The 17,420-nt window shown below is 39.4% G+C and overlaps 1 protein-coding gene across 4 annotated transcripts in view; it reads right to left on the bottom strand.

Annotated features, from left to right (window-relative positions):
• Positions 1-17,420, bottom strand: part of cdc42bpab (CDC42 binding protein kinase alpha (DMPK-like) b) — a 75,317-nt gene that overhangs the window by 13,850 nt on the left and 44,047 nt on the right. For 3 of the 4 annotated variants that reach the window (XM_038727289.1, XM_038727287.1, XM_038727291.1), the window contains exons 6-24: positions 16,623-16,716; positions 15,641-15,841; positions 14,262-14,400; positions 13,627-13,736; positions 13,401-13,480; positions 12,380-12,558; positions 12,040-12,162; positions 11,786-11,919; positions 11,099-11,220; positions 9,994-10,114; positions 8,954-9,064; positions 8,516-8,763; positions 6,915-7,020; positions 4,503-4,627; positions 3,419-3,524; positions 2,957-3,105; positions 2,750-2,841; positions 2,109-2,185; positions 237-275 (exon numbers count right to left, since the gene is read on the bottom strand). In XM_038727289.1, the coding sequence (XP_038583217.1) occupies positions 237-275; positions 2,109-2,185; positions 2,750-2,841; positions 2,957-3,105; positions 3,419-3,524; positions 4,503-4,627; positions 6,915-7,020; positions 8,516-8,763; positions 8,954-9,064; positions 9,994-10,114; positions 11,099-11,220; positions 11,786-11,919; positions 12,040-12,162; positions 12,380-12,558; positions 13,401-13,480; positions 13,627-13,736; positions 14,262-14,400; positions 15,641-15,841; positions 16,623-16,716 (2,356 nt within the window). The remainder of the gene's footprint in view (positions 1-236; positions 276-2,108; positions 2,186-2,749; positions 2,842-2,956; positions 3,106-3,418; positions 3,525-4,502; positions 4,628-6,914; positions 7,021-8,515; positions 8,764-8,953; positions 9,065-9,993; positions 10,115-11,098; positions 11,221-11,785; positions 11,920-12,039; positions 12,163-12,379; positions 12,559-13,400; positions 13,481-13,626; positions 13,737-14,261; positions 14,401-15,640; positions 15,842-16,622; positions 16,717-17,420) is intronic. The other variant, XM_038727290.1, reaches the window with a different exon arrangement.

Genomic DNA, 17,420 nt, shown 5'->3' with positions numbered 1-17,420 from the left:
TGCACAGAGGCAGCACACAGCAAAACCCAGCATGTATAAAATATGAAAAACCCAACACATTTTCCAACACACTGACGACATAAATACGAAAAAATTTTCAGCATCCCTGCCATGCAACCAGACAGCCACAGTAGACACAGGAAATGTGCACACAAATGAAAAATCAACTCGACAAGGAAAAGACAGCACATTTACAAAGGCTCAATAAGATCACAGAGCACAGTGATGGTGCTTACACGTCTGCCTTTGCTAGCTGGGCCAATGGATGGCGAGCGCTTCAGTGGCAGGAGAGGCAGAGAGTGGCAGAGACAAAGAGATGAGTGAATGGTCTGTCTAACAGAGCTGAAAACATACATTTAAACAGACTGAGGGTAGAAACATGAAAATGGTAACATTAGCCTGTATTACATTAGATCAGCGGTCCCCAACCATTTTGTTTGATAAAGTAGGGTTACCCCTACTTACAGTCAGATGACCTTAAATACCTCTTCTTCCGCACCAATCATCATGTTCTTATGTATGGTTTTTAAACTGGATGGTATTTAACACTACTGATTATATCAAAGTGGATACTGTTCCAATATTTTTAATATAACCAACATACAGTGATTTATCCTCTTTTAGCTAACTATTCCACCTGCTTATGTATACTTTAAGCTATCTATTTCAAAATTGTTTCCCAATTACTTGTAGCTAACTATTACAACTGTTTATCCATGAATTTAAGCTAACTATACATTAAACTAACACTAACTATTTCAAACCGGATCCCCCGATTACTTTTAGCTAACTATTTAATTTTTTTATACATTACTTTAAACTAATTATACATTAAACTAACTATTTCAAAATAGTTTAATGTATAATTAGCAATTACCAATTACTTCTAGCTAACAATAGTTTATCTGTTACTTTTACTTTTAAATACTTCAACTTCCCTGCTCTCTACAAGTTTTGCGCTCTCAATTGTAACACATAGTATTAATGTGCTACAACTGACTCGAGTAAATGGGAAGCTTACTTGTTGTTATTGTAAATTTACTAAAGATAACACCAATTTGTAATCCTACTTGGCTGTTTATTTATCTATCTAACACAAACATGTGGATCCATTTCTTTAATTAAATCACAATTTCTATATTTTAGTTGAGTTAATCAGTTGAGCTTTATTTGATAACTTCAAAAATGCCAGATGGGGTTCAAGTACTCCTTGGTTGGGGTCACTGCATTAGACTACTGAACGTCCACCAGGGTTGAAATCAGGACAGAGGATGGAGAGGATGGATGGTTGCAAATGGAAAAAATACACATGGTGATGGGAAAGGAGAAGCTGGGAAAGTCAGAATGAGACACAGTGACGACTCAAGTTCTCTTTCTGGCTAAAATAACTGAGGATTTAAAAAATGTACTGAGTACTTTGAGGTTCTAACACTAGAAAGCCAAAGTAGAGCCATTCAAATAGCCTACTAGTCTACAGGGACTAACAAGCAGCTGAATACAAGGGTAGCACACTGCAAAAGTATAAGCACTAGCAGCAAATGACTTAGCCTCATGTATTTCCATTGTCTTTGAAGAAATATAACATTTAGATCTTGTTAAAATGACAGGACTGACTTTTTAGCAGTGGTTCTGCTCTTCTTAACAGTTACAATGATGCACAGGCACAAACCCACAGACGCAATATGTATACAGCTACACTGTCTTTCTCAGCTAGTAAAGTCCTACAGTATACAGCTACTGTTACATACACACAAATGGACCTCTGCCTAGCCAAGAGAAACTTACGTCTTCCCAAAACTCAATTAAAGAAGATGAGGATGAGGAATAAGAGTCCTGATGTACCAGAGAATGAAGCAAGGAAACAACCAAGAAGATAAAAACAAAAATAAAGATCTTGGAAAATTCATGTGAACAAAAAAACAATGTAAAACCGTGAAGAAAAGGTACAGATATAACTTAATGCAGATTTATGAGATTTGTGATTTCCAAGTGGGTAATGATCACAGATTTCAAATCTTTAATTACAGATATAGTTGCTACATACATGGGTGCTCACATCAGCTGTATTTAAATTAACCCCTGCAAGGACTTCTGTCTTGAATACTTACATCAAACTGGTCTAGCGCTGAGGTGGGGGCATTGAGAAAAGCCAAGAAGGAATTCTGGGAATCCTGGTGCTTGACACCTACAGACACAGAACAAACAAAACAATTGTGGTTAAGTACGTGATATTAAAACATCAAAGGGTGACTTAAACTAAATGAGTCACAGGGCTGTTTCTAAGAAGTGAGGGAGTGTTTCATATGACCTAAGTAACAATCCATTTTCATGTACATAGCACATGATTTTATTTCTGAAATATGGCTTCTCACGTAAAAGCTCCTAATTTGGGTCCCTGGTTGTAGTTATCCCTTGTTTGCAGTGATAATCTCTCATGAAAAGTTTCAGTGTTCATTCAACCATCAGCATGGAATGTACAGAGAGAAAGTGTACGTTTAAGTATTATCCCATATATTTTTGAAAGAATGTAAACTTGTATTTGAAGTTCTCTACGACCACTGTGTTTGCGAAATTAATTAATAGTAATGACAAAAGTGTCTTTTTGTCTGCAACAATTTGCCGTTTGCACTTTAGGGGCCACAGTAGAGTAAAAATAAACCTGTTAACACAAAGCAACGACTACCACGTCATTCTTTGTGCATCTTAGTGACAAGAGAACTGAAATGTCGGCTGAGATATTTTTACATACCCCTTCGTAGCCGCAGCTCCTCTGTCTCTTTCTTAAGCCTGTCGATCTCAGCCAGGAGCTCCTGGTTTTTACTTTCCACATCCTGCAGTTTACTGGTGGATCAGAGACAATGATGTATCAAATATTATCCAGAAGTTTTTAAAGATTTTTTTCAGAAATCATGACTCACAGAAACAAAGAATTATTTTACTGTTGTTGTTTCCATACCATTCTGTGGACATGTTGTTGGCCTTGACCTTGTTCAGTTCATCCTGGATGCTCTGCTTGGCTCTGATCTCAGCGTCCAAGGCCGACTGCAGCTCCAGACGGGCTGACATGTCCAGCTTGGCGAAGCGCCGCATCTTCCACGGCATGTCCTGAAACGGATGTGGGAAAGGTTAGTAACAACACTGAAAGATGGAGTTCAAATTAGAAATGTGAGATAGGCAGGATAAGAACTGAACTTGTGATAATGCTAATCTATTTAGACTTGTTTGTCAATATTACTGAAATCCTAAATGCAAAACAACGCCAAATAACACTTCATCTTACTATCTTAAAATAATGCAGCAATTTTATTGATTTCATATTTTACACTCACTATCTAAATCTAAAGAATACAGAGCAATTTCTTTTGACTCAACAGTATTTACAGTAGCAGGAGACAGTTTGTATTTGTGTGTATTTTACCGTGGCTCTCGCTCCCAGACTGGTGTTTCTCAGTCCCTCCAGCTCTTCTGTCATCTTCGTGGCCAGAGCCTGCAGGTAGCCCCGAGCATCCTTCTCATCACTCACCCTGCAGCAAACACACACACAAAATACACATAGCAGCATTACTACACATGCAACGACATTCCAAAGACCTACTTTCATCCACACCCATAAATACCAAAAAGGCCTACAACAGAATCTAAAAACTCTTTTGATCACATATTAACTTATTTTAGAAGAATCCCACCTTTTTACACACACATCATGGAAAGACTACCCTTAAGAAAACCTGACACCATTGTATGCTCTGTAGGTGGTGTGACCTCAAAACACACTTCTACGTCATTATGGGCACATGTTCAGGCTGCAGGTAGCTCTAATCCCAAACTCTCTGCCAGAATAAACACTGTCTGTGTTAAAAGCATAAACTCAAGCTGACCCGAGCGCAAATATACATTTTTTCACACACTTTACACTTTAGCTGTAGACAATTTTCATATTCAAACCTCAGAACAACAACAACAAAAAAAAGCAATGCCATTTCCTGGTTTATCCACTGCAGTAGCAAAACATATCCACCAGGGGGCAACGCCAATCACTCCATTTTTCTAAAAAGGCATTCCAGACTCAGCATTTGTATGTGCATGTTTGGAATGTGACAGAGTGCGTGTGTGTTTTCTTCATCTGGATGTGTGTGTGTGTGTGTGTGTGTGTGTGTGTGTGTGCGCGCGCGAGGACTGCAGGCTTGACCAACAGAAGGAAGCCGAGCAGCTGGCGAGGTGTCAGCTGCAAAGGGAAGTGATCTGAGAGGAAGGGAGGGTCAAGTAGCTCTAAAGTCTTTAGAAGCATGTAAGAAATGCCGCAGTTATACAGTATGGAGGAAACCAATACACTCCCAGACAACACTGCATTTTATGAGCGAGACTGTATATAGCCGTCTTTTAGTTTGTGCTATAGTGTCCGTGGCAAAGCATATGCCTCAGCAAGTATTGATGACATCTGAGAAGGCTGCTGTGTGTGTGTGTGAGAGAGAGAATGTGATCTGTGTATGTGTGTGTCTCACCATTGGATGATTTCTGTGATCTGGGCCTCCCAGTGAGCTACACTCTCCTTTTTGTCAGCCAGCTCCCTCATCTCATCCTCCAGCTGCCTGTTAGAGGTGCTCATCTTCTCAAACATGCTGGTCAGCTGGGGGAATAAGCACATACACACATAGATCATCTTAAACATCATACTAAAAAGCGGAGAGTCGTAAAGCTGTCATTAGGAAGTGAGACACCTGGCCAATGGAGATATATATATATAAATAAATAAGAGGACATTTGAGAAGGCTGTGTATATGTGTCTGTCTATATATAGACACCATGACATAACATTTGAAAAACGATATGTAAAATGTATCATTGTATTGTGGAAGTTTATGACAGGTTCTATGATTCAACTCCCAGATGCTCACAGTCGACTACAGCGCTGCTAAGGAGGTGTGCGGACTCGCATATACACACCTACATCGAGACAAGGAGGGTGTTAATCTCAGAAGTTTCTTCTGAATCCTTTAATATGAGAGGTGTGTATTGACATAACCATGGTGACATCATTACAAGTCTCAAACTGTTTGCTTAAATACCTCACTTTGTGGGCACTTCTTAGGTGTCTTGCAACTGTCAAGACGTGTGATGTAATGTGCAAGCTAAAACAGTCATTTGGTATGGTTTTGCAATTGCCTCCCAGTCCTGTAGCGCGTTGCCAACAACTGTTTGTCTGAGAGGACAGTCAAGGTCATAAAATAATGTCAGTGCTGTGGAAAAGGCTTTGAGCCGTCAGCAGCTGAAATAAACACAGACAAACGTGGGATGATATAAATATCGTCTTTTGTCTATTGTCACTCTTTGGATGACACAAATGTTATAGGCATTATTCTGCAGTGGGCTCCCAGTGATGAAATAATTATATATCTGACAAAATGTAGGTGTAACATCAGTCTGGGGTGATAACAGGACACCACACCTCCTCAGAAAGATATTGTAGAATATAGTTTGAAAGAGGGTGGGTTTGATTTATGGCTACTGACATTTTAACAATAAAAACCTCTCTCGCACAATACATTTACAATACAATATGCACAAGTTTGACCTATATCGAAATTACAAGCTTTACACTTAACTTGAACGAGATGTTTTTTAGCATTTGAATTCAGCATTGTCAACTGCAGTAATGTGTTTCAGGTCAGGTCCCCAAATTCGACTACTGACGCTGCTAAACGCGTTATGTTTTCGTCCGCTTATTCTCAACGGCAGGACCTGAGGCTCTGCAGTGTGTAATTCTTCTTTTTACTCTTGGGTGAAATGCCTGCAAATGGAGCGGGAACATATAGACTCATTTGGGTGTGTCAATTACACTGATGATCACATCTCACGAACACACATCTCATTAATTAGGTGGCATTCGTCGAAATAATCCGAGCTATGTAAGGCAAGTTTGTGAAGTTAAGAGGGTATGATGAATCTGATTCATTAAAATGCAGTAAAATAGTTCAAGTTCACAATGTCTGGCTGAACTACTGTTGGCCGAACTCGTCTTTCTGCATTATTACGCCACTCACCACCAATCCGAGCTTGTCAACAGCAAAAAATTAAACTTCAGGTCTGCCTGCTAACTCCCCTTTCCTGAAAACACAGTAGAGTGAAGTAGCTTGATTTTGCTACAAAGCAAACAATGTTGAAATTCAGTGCGTCCTTTGAAAGATGAGACCGGTCAAACAATAATATTTTCACACACTCCAAACGTATTGAAGAATTATTTCGTGCAAAGACTTGCACACAGACAGATCTAATCCATCTGAATGCTTTAGCTTTTAAAAATATAATTTTTCAGTATGTGAAATAACAGAATAATACATTAAATAACTGCAGTGACATGTGCTATCATTCTAGTGGCACCCACATCCATATTCTCTGTATTTCTTAGAGATATTCTCTATTTTATCAGTTGCAGACGTGAAAAATAACCCTCTGACAGTTTATTCCATATGTCAAAATGCTTCTAAGACGTTGTTTAAATTAGGAGCCTTTTTGAACTTCCAAGAGGTTTTTCCAAAGTCAACAGAGCGTAATCCAGAGACTCATTCCATCCGACTGTGTAGGAGGCTACAGGGTGTTTTTATGGGGGATATTGAACAGTGATTTCTTTGGCATGGTGGGAAAGAGGGGTGGAGGGCAGAATATGATGACAGAGTTTGGGCCAGCCGAGTGGGGTTACCTGGGGTTAGAGAACTGTGTTTTCTTTTGTGTGTGTGTGTTTTCTTTTGTGTGTGTGTGTGTGTGTGTGTGTGTGTGTGTGTGTGTGTGTGTGTGTGTGTTTTAGAGTAACAAAGACTGAAAAACAGCAAGAAAAACCTGACTGGTTTTAAACTTGGTTTGAGTGTTTTCAGAGTGATTTTTGTTTAATTTTGTGTATATGGGAACAAATATTTTACCTTATCCAGTTCACTGGACAGCTTCTTATTTTCTTCAGTAAGCAGGACTCTCTCCCTCTCGTACTTCTCCTTGTACTCTGTCTCAAACTCTTCCCGCTCGCTTTGGCTGGAGGAAACACACACGGATTGTTAAACTTGTGATATTGTATAAACATACATTTATTCCCTAACCATAATTCACAGCTGCAATTGCAATCTTGACTCTTGCCTTTTTCATTTTAGCATGAATTCTAACTCAGTCTTTCAAAAACAGGACTTTATTTGGAGATTTTGGTTTTCACCCTTCCAGCTTCCTAAACTGAACTGACGGTCACTCTACGTTAAACTAACATATCAGGTAATCTAATGTTATAGTTTCATGAAAATGCAAGAACAAACAAATAAAAATACAATCAAATGTTCACGAATCTCAAAGTCAACCTCTCTCAGTGCCTCATCTATCCTCCTACCTTTGTTCATGTGTGGGCCTTGGATTCAAACATTTCCTCAAAACCTAAATCAAAGGCTTGGTACTAAGACCAGGTACACATCATTCAACCCAAACACATTAATGCAGTTAGAATCTGATACAGCGGTGTGTTTAAAAATGAATTAGAAAGTAGTGAGAATAATATGTCAGTCACACCTGGCAGGAGGGTTAGGCTACAGGGTACAAAAACAAAGCTCTGAAGCTTTCTCCACAAAAACAAGATTTTATTAAAATTTGATCAAACCAGCGGTTCTCAAAGTGGGATCAAGTGCCGCGGTGTACCTACCAGTGGGTCTGCAGCAGAAACATTAGTTACTTCTTTTCATTTCTTGGTATTTAATCAGAGTTGGCACATTTTGACAAAATCTTCTTTTACTAATTCAACCATTTCCCCCCCTGTTCTAAACTACAGTATAGTGTACTAAACCACTAAAAGTCTCAATAAGAGAGTTTTATAAGCATGTTGTTTTAATTCAGAAATACACCCTAAATGAAGTGACCATAAACAGTGCAGTTTCTGCTTCGCTTGGAACTTTTATGGCTCAGGAATATGACCAACTGAGGTCAACATCAACAGCCCTCATTCAAGCCTTAGAAAGAGTATTTATTTTCCAAAAAAGTCAACACAAATAAATATGAAAAAGAATAATATTTTAAAAGGAATGGCAGTGGCCAATGCAAAACAATACCAGTTCTCTGAAATAGATTAGATTAGTAGATATCTTTGGAATGAAACTTTTGATATCCATTCATCTCCTGTGAAATGGGTGTCAACATGGAGAGATGGAAATACTTGAGAACTCCTATAAGCAGGTTACCTGCATAAAGGGTTATCTCTGGTGAGGCTAGGGGCAACATAACTATTAAATTCTAAAAAACAAACAGCACTTCACAGTTACTACACATTTATACTAGACAGAGACTATTTTTAATATAACTCCAATTACCTCAAGCAATCATCACTGGAAAAGACAATGAAAAAAAACAAAGGAATATCACTGTCAGGATACTGGACACAGTGCAGCAACACTACTAACTCCACTACACCTGCACTGCACCAACAATACAGAACAAACATTTGTCTTGATCAGATATAAAAAGAAAAAGAAACAAAGACAAACGGATAAAATACCTCTCACGGCGAGTCTTGTCCAGCTTGTCTTTGAGCATCAGGATCTCTTTCTGCAGGGCGAGGTGTTGGCTCTCAGCATCCCGCAGCTCCTTGCGCAGGGCCTTCAGCTCGCTGCTATGCTGCGCTTCCCTGCGTGCCAACTCCTCCTCGTACAGGAGCGTTTTCTTCTCCAGGTCTCCCCGCAGGCGTCCCATCTCCTGGGTCTGGTCTGCGGAGGCAGGGGCGGAAGAGGAGCCGGCCTGCTTCAGCTGTGTGGCAGGAATATGGAGAAAAGTTGGCGAGGTTTAGTGGCCGAGATTAGTATGGATAAAGGAGTGTCAAAGGGACCAATAATTGTGTCAGTACAGATTCCTGGTCTGAACTATATGTCTTTGAACTTTTGGACGTGCAGAGAGAGTCTGTAGATGGACGGGTTGATGTGTGTGTTTGCAATCTTACTTTAAGCCCTTCCAACTCCTCCTCCAGCTGTCGGCTAAACTGCTCACTGCGCTCTCTCAGCTTCCTCTCTTTCTGAGCCTCCGCCGTCTGCTCCTCCGCCTGTGCCTCCATCTGATGACGGACACACACACTCACTCCAGTGATTGGATGCAAACATATATCATAAATCCTTTCCCCCTATCCACCCATTTCAACTCATGTATTTTATACATGTAATACAATCACAAGCTATAAAAACAAACTAACCACACCACACATAATAATTGCACCAATACACAAGAAAAAGAATGGTCACTCCAATATTTAAAACACACTATCTATATATCTATATCTATATCTATATCTATCTATATCTATCTATATCTATATCTCTATCTATATCTCTATATATATCTATATCTCTATATCTATCTATATCTATATCTCTATATCTATCTATATCTATCTATATCTCTATATCTATCTATATCTATCTATATCTCTATATATCTATATCTATATCTATATCTATATCTATATATATCTATATCTATCTATATCTATATCTATATATCTATATCTATATCTATATATCTATATATCTATATCTATATATCTATATATCTATATATCTATATATCTATATATCTATATATATATCTATATCTATATATATATCTATATATCTATATATCTATATATCTATATATCTATATATCTATATATCTATATCTATATATCTATATATCTATATATCTATATATATATATATATATATAGAGTGCTGTGTATCAACCTATGGAGTCCTATAGTACTCTAAATTGATGGAAATCTTACTACATAAAGTCTGCAATGTTCTTGCAACGGTGAGGAAACACATTATATGCTAAAATGCAGCCACTGCAAAATTGTTTCTAATCTACTGTATGAATATTCAAAGAAATCTCTAAATATTTCTAAAAAGGTGACGTGAGTATAATGCACAGACAGCAACAGAAGTTGTGCACCAACCAGTGAATGGAGAAGAGGGTGTGCTAGCAACCACAGGGAGACTACTCTACCTCCTTCTTGGCCCTCTCAGCCTTTCGCACCTCAAGGCGGAGAGCCTCAACCTTCTGACTCTGGCTCTCCATCTCCTCCTCCTTGTCACGCAGCTGGCGAGCCAGGCGCTGCTTCGCAGACCTGGGTGAAAAGTTCAGTCACAACAGCATGTAAATGTTACAGGTGAGAAAAATACACATAATAGGAAAGACTGACATGGACCTTCAGTACAAAAAAAAACACCTATTATTACACAAGCATGCAAACTGGTCAGGGGTAAAAAAGGTGAGAAGGATACGGAAGCAGATAAACATACAGAAACAGTGTCAGAGGGGTCTGTTTAAGCGAACATGTTTGTATAGATAACTTGCAATTGTGTACTGCAACAAGAGGAAGAGCCCGGACACGCAAGGGCGTCACTTTGTGTTAAAAAGCGATGGGGACATAAGGGCTCAGATTAGGGGTGTGACGATACACTGAGCTCACGAGATGATACACGATATTGGTGTCATGAGAACAAGACGAGAAGATATTTTAACACTACTTTATAGAAAACAATTAATGCTGAAATAAATAAGTTGGGGGGCATGGGGGTCCTCCCTCAGAGAAATTTCCTGCATTCTGGTGAAAATTTCTGCACCAATTTCCTTTCCTGCAATAATTTAAAGTGGAAATGTTTTTATTTGTGTAAAAGGGAAACACAAAATTCAAGTGGCAGGTGACAGTTGAACATCTAAAAATATAAGAGAACGGAAAACTTGGCCAAAAAGAAACTAAGTCAAGAAGTTGTTAAAGTTACTGACTGGTAAGTGTCCCCAGTGCAAATAACAACAGTGCAAATTTTATCCTGATGTTAGCCTACCTTACATGTAGCCTACTGTGCTGCCTCTGGTCTCCACAAATTAGCTTAGCTGATATTATTGGTTAATAACAGTGGCCAAAGTTATAGACTTAACAGCATTACTGTATCTGACAGGATAGTTAATATTTTAAGCTCATGCTAGAGTGGAATCGGTAGATATAACCACCGACCGACGACGACCCCAACAGGAAGCTGTGATTGTGAGGAATCTAGGAAGTTTAGGTGTCTTGGTTTTGGGAAAGGGTCCAGAGCAGTGATCCTACCTGAGTTCTGTGAGTCTCTCGTTAAGCTCAGAAAACTCCTGCATGGCCAGTTTTCTTTGGCTGTGGGCTTCCTTCAGCTCTTTTGACTGAGACTTCAGCTTCTCATTGATCTCCAGAAAATCCTTGCCAGACAAGGGAGAGGGCAGAAAAACATTAAGACTCTCACAGTGACTTCAAGGAAAATTCAGGAGTTTATTTGACTTCTTTGATGCCAAAATCAGAGCTGAGTAATCTGGTTGCAGTGTGGTGTGCAAGGCCACCCTTCTTATTTTCATATTCCATATTTCCACACGACTGATACTTTGAATTGACATGCACATTAGGACACTAACATCTTCCACTGCGAATGAAAATGTTAACTTGTTTGCGCTGTACTAAACTTATTGTAACTGGCACACTTATTCATGTAACTTCAAACATTCAAACACACACTTTCAGGGAATTATTTTAATTTCTATGTATACCTCTAATAAAGTAAAAAGCTGAAGTATTTTTTGAAGCATTGTTATTCCTGAAGACAATTTGCTACATTTTTGTTAATATGGAAAATACTTAACATAGCAACTATAAGTTTTCCTACATTGCGAGCACAGCATCTAGATTAATATAAATGCAAATGCAAAATGCAAATCCATACACAGAAACAAATGTAGACACACAGAAATCCTCATACAATACTGGCTGTACCTTGTGCAGGTCATCCCTCTCCTGTGCAACACTTTTCATCTGTTTCTCCAGAGTCTTGATGTGTTTCGATGTGTCCTCCAGGTCCCTGCGGGCCGACGTCACGTCCTCGAGCTGCTTCTCAAGTTGGCCTGATTCTGATGCAAACACACAGACACGCGCACAATATGTACACAAAGGTTTAAGATTGAATAAAATGATAGTAAAGTAAAAGTACTACTGAGCTGAACTAAATATGAACAAAAAAACATCCATACCAGCGATCTGCTTCTTGAGGATGTCAATCTCACTTTTCAGACTCCTGATCTCCACCTCCTTGTTGGCACTGAGAGGGCCCTCGCCTGTCGCGTGCTGCAGGGCCTGCACTGTCTGAGTCGACTCTGCGAGAGGTAAGAGGCATCAGTTATGTGCTTTGTTATGCTTAAAAAAAACAGTCCCACACATTCTAGTTATACCACTGAATGTACAGTGAAGTGTGGATATATGTATTTATGCACTAATGTGTCTCCTCTCTCTCAGCCTCAAATTACAATGTGGTTGTATGAATGTATGTGATTTCACACATGCACACAACCAGACTCTTTTCGTCAGCCTAACCTTGCAGTTTACGGCTCAGCTCTAGTTTCTCCTGCTCCAGGCGGCGGATCCTCCTCTCGTAGGCCTCAGTGGCCAGGCTGTCCTCCAGGCCGCGCTGGACATCCAGGTCCACCTGTTCCTGACCTGCCTTACCAGGCTGTACTGCCAGCTGTCGCAGGCAACCCCGGTCAGATAGCGTACTATTATGGGAGGAGGACAGGAAAATGAGTGTGAGTGAGGAAAGTAGATAAAAATGGCAGGGAGGTTGAGCAATAAGGCGAGAAAAGGCCGTTTATAGAGGTCAAAAACGGACATAATGGTGTTAAGCAGTAAAAGAAAACTCAATATGTAAGTGTTTGGTTAAGGAAGAGAAAGAGACCAGAAGGAAATGACAGAGAAACAGCAGGGGAAGGGAAACAGGAAAGAGATGTGAACGACAGAGATACAGATGAGTTGAAAGATGAGAGGATGTTGAGTCATGGAAGAGGGAGGGAGAGGGAGGGCGTAGAAGGAACGACAGATACACAAAGGAAGATCGGGAGTGCAGGAGAGAGGAAGACAGCGGGGGAAGAAAGAAAGAGTTGAAAAGGCAATTATCACTGAGCCTTGAAGAGATAAGAAAGTAAGTGGCTGGTTTGCTGCTTTCTCACGGGTCGCCTTCAGAGTGAAGATCTACAGCAAGTCATGAGCATCACCTTATTAGGGAGGGAAACTAATTTAATACTCTGACGCTTATTTAGATGGAGTGAGAAGAATGTTGTGCAGTGAGAAGGCTTGTCTGGGAAATCTCTCCATGTATAATGACTAATTAGAAATGAAGACAGCTAATGACCTCTTGGCACACGTTTTTCATTTCTCTTCATTAAAAAAGGTGAAAAAATGGATAACAATCATCTTCATTTTGTCAAGTAGAAAATCGTGTCTTCACTTCATTTCATCTGTCAAATCAAGATCCACTAACCACAATAACAATAATTGTGAAGGAAGACTTTCCACAATATATTAGGGCAGTGGTTGAATATAATCCCATGGTAGCACTTACCATTTACTTGTGTAGGTGAAACCCACAAAGGGCAGGTGGTGGCCAGAGAAAGCAGTGTGAGATGGAGGGGGCATCGTCTCCTGAAAGAATTATTAAAAATCATGACAAAGTAGTGAGATTTTCACATCCAATATATTTATTATCATATGAACACATTTATAGCTGCACAACATTGTGAGGGTATGGCGTTTGTCTTAGTCTGTTGATCCCTAAGCAAGCCCCTTACCGAGTTCTTTAGGCAGTCATCATCCACATCAAAGTTGGAGGTATCTGTAGGACTGCTGACCTCTGGGATGTACGGAGCCTCACACACAAGTATATTTTCCCAATCAATGCCTTAAAACAAGAAAGGTCACACTTAGAACAGAGGAAGATCCATGACTCCTTTATTAAGTACACATCTATGAACTCTGGGTAGCTGAAATGCTGATTATATTGTATTCATTGATGCTTAGAGATAAACTATACAATCAAACAAATTTTCTTTACTTTGTTTTTCATCTTCTGTTTAAAAGACATGCTAGCACTGTCATTATTTCATATACTACTACAATATATGTGTAGTATATAATGTTTAGGTTTCGTTTATTTGTTTTAGTTTAATTTATGTATTTGCACATACAACAAGACACAAAAAACATAAAGAGTACACCAAGCACAGCGTGCCAAAATGGGAGAAAAAAAACACTAACATCTAAAATATATCAATGAAGAAAAAAAATGAAAAAAAAGTTCAGAATAACTTATGTTGGCACATAAACACTGTTATGCATGCCAACAATAAAACATCCACAATTACATACATATTCATACAGATTCAAATCAGAGAGACTATCTGTAGTGTTAGACTCGTGCCCGTACCAGTAAAGAAGGGGTGGTGCTTGAAGTCCTCAATGCCATTCTGGCCCAATCGGTGCTCTCGACTGCAAATGAGCCGACGAATCAGATCCTTTGCGTCCTCCGACACATCTGTTATCTGCTGCGGGAACTGGAACCGCTCCTGTGCAAAATGCGGTGGTGTGCGTTAGAGGGGACTGGATTTCAACATATCACTTTTCATAAAAACACAAATGAAGTTCCCAAACTGTTTTAATTATTGATTATAAACCACTGTGTGATGCATAACTTATTTTTCCTTTACTTTTACAGAGACTTGTTTTATGTTTCATATACTGTGTTCTTCGTTGTAGAAACTTTTATTCGACTTGTCTGTTTTACATTGATTACTGTAAAGCACTTTGTTACCTTTATTGAAGAGTACTATATATGGAAAGCTTTAATTATAATGTTTCAATCAACTTTCACCTACGGTGCTTCGGATTTCTGTCTGGATTTTTGTTATAGCATAATTCTTTGTACATACTCCAATTACAGTAGTCATTCTTGATTTTTACACGTTCTCTATACCTAGCATTTACTGTACTGGTTTAGAGGACCAGGAAACTCATAGACCAATGCATGCATGTGCTCCAATCGTCTCATGTGACGCTGCTCAGCCAATCAAATCTGTGCATTCCGATGCTTGCGAGTCGAGTCCACAAGATTCACCAGAGACGTTTTGGAGAAACACACGAATTGAGGAGGTGAAAGGGAAAAGAGATTTCACATGGCTTTTAATCAAGAATGTACAGATTTTTACATGTACATTCCTCCCACGGGCAGTTCAAAACCAGAAGATCTCCAATGCTAGTTGGCAGGACAAACTAGAGGTCACGTTTCTCACTGAACAAGAGAAAGTAGGAAAGTGGTAGCTCTGTAAGAGGGAATGAAAGAGAAGAGGAGGCATTACAGCTGTTCATTTGTTATGATGTGTTGATTGTGTATTATAAAACTGGTTAAGACTACACTTCATCACTTCAAGCAACACTTTTTATTTCAGTTTTTCAAAACATTAGGCACTATATTTTAGTTTACTTAAATTTAAAATGTATTATTAGAGTAGTTATTATTTATTATCCCTCCAGTTTGATGTGAAAACTGACATTGTTGACTATATATGTATATGTTATGGTACTGAATGATAACGCAAGTTAAGTCATTTTGATGTTCCGGACCTTTGCTTCGGGAAATTTTCTCTAACTGGACCTCTTTGAATTCTAATTGAATACCCCTGCGCTATACATTGTGCCTCTATCAATGTGTTTACCAGCCCATTTGCTGTATCCTCTCTGTTACTGCTACATCTTTGATATTTCTCAGCCCTGTAGTGACATTGAACTTCAATCTCTTTATAAGCTCACCTTGTGGTTCATGATCTTCCCATAGGTTTCCACCAGGGACTCTGCATAGAAAGGAGTCTCGCCATACAGCATTTCATACATGCAGACGCCCAGGGACCACCAGTCGCACTCAGGTCCGTACTTGCCTTTCCCATCCTCCATAGCCTGGAGGATTTCTGGGGAGATGTAGTCTGGAGTCCCCACCGCCACAGAGGACTGGACCTAGCAGAGAGACCAAACCAAACAAACGTCAAGATATGATCCCCCAAAAAAATCCTGCAAAAGACAGAGCTTAAGTAATCAATGTCAGCCTGCATGCTAATGAAAGTAATAATATCAGTTACAGGCTGAAGTTTTGGAAACACGCGAGATGAATACCACCTCTCCAGCAACAGCAAACAACCAAACAAAGAGTATTGAACTTCCAGACCCCCACTACAGGATGGATTCCATTGTCTACGCTGTTTTAACTTATTTCAAAGCAATTTTGAGAATGCACATTTGATTCTGAATCTTGACTTTAAATCAAAGCAGTAAATTACTACATTTCATGATTAAGTGCCAAACTTTCCACAGAGAAAGAGACTAAGCAGATGTTGGAATGGGACTCATCACATGTTGGCATCTTATGATTCAAAGCTTCAATCTAGACATTTTAGTCTAAGACGTTGTTCTCAGAAGTGTCCAACAAACTCTGAATTTATTTTTTCAAATGGTCATATAACCTCACCACTATATTAACATTGGAGAAACAAACGCAGACACTTCTTTGATCATCTATTTCTTCCTGTCATTTTTCTTTTACATAACACCTGAGGGGAATGTTTTCTCTCTTTTTTTGCTAAGAGAATTGTCTGAATCATAAAGCGCAGGCACGGCCAAGCCGCTGAACCACACGCTCCTCCTGGGAGACCCCTGAGGGTTGACAAGGAGGTCAGCGAAAGCTCTGGTATGTTTGCTTTGGACTGGAGGAGGCATCTGCAGCAGTGTGGTAAAAACTCACCGTCCCGTCCTCCATGAGTTTGAGGCAGGAGCCGAAGTCAGCCAGGCGGATATGGCCGTTCATATCCAACAATATGTTGTCGGGCTTAATGTCCCTGAAAGAAGACAGAGGAAAAAGGCAAGGTTTTTTTTAAACAAGCGACTACTCAGAGTAGAATAAAGAAGATACATTCTTCCAAACCAAACAATACCTATAGGACAATGAAAACGCACACACAAGCCACACTGGTTTCATATTACAGTACAACCATCAGTTATCATCTGATTAAATTACATAACCTGGGGGAATTTAACGGTCTTAACTTGCTTGTGAAGTTAGTGTGTAATAACTCACATATATTTGTGATTAAATTAAGTGTAATTTCCCCCCTTCAACTCTAAATTGGCCGGAAGAAAGAATAAACTCTGGAAATAGTTAAGAAAAGCTGTGTGTGTGTGTGTGTGTGTGTGTGTGTGTGTGTGTGTGTGTCGTGCGTGCGTGTGTGGACACAGCTTTTTAAAAAAAAGGAAAAAATAAATAAAAAACCCCACACATAAACATGCACTCTGTTTGAGGAAATATGCAACGCACAAACACACTCCCACTCACAAAAAAAGACCTTGTGTCCTAAACAGACACACTCCCCGGTTCACTTTTCCAGCAATATTTCTGTTTGTGAACAGAGGCAGACTGAGTGGGGGGTTACTGACAACACATTCTTTCACAGATGTGTACACGATGGCCACTGTAGAATTTCTTCTTAACCGGCATCTGTTCTGCATTACTACTGCTGATGATATGTTTATAATATAGATACAG

This window comes from Micropterus salmoides, unplaced genomic scaffold (genome assembly GCF_014851395.1).
Source record: "Micropterus salmoides isolate LMB-PRFRI ecotype aquatic unplaced genomic scaffold, ASM1485139v1 Ms_hic_scaffold_18, whole genome shotgun sequence".
NCBI lineage: Eukaryota > Metazoa > Chordata > Actinopteri > Centrarchiformes > Centrarchidae > Micropterus > Micropterus salmoides.
Note: the sequence above shows the minus strand (reverse complement) of the source record. Positions and strands in the feature narration are given on the sequence as shown.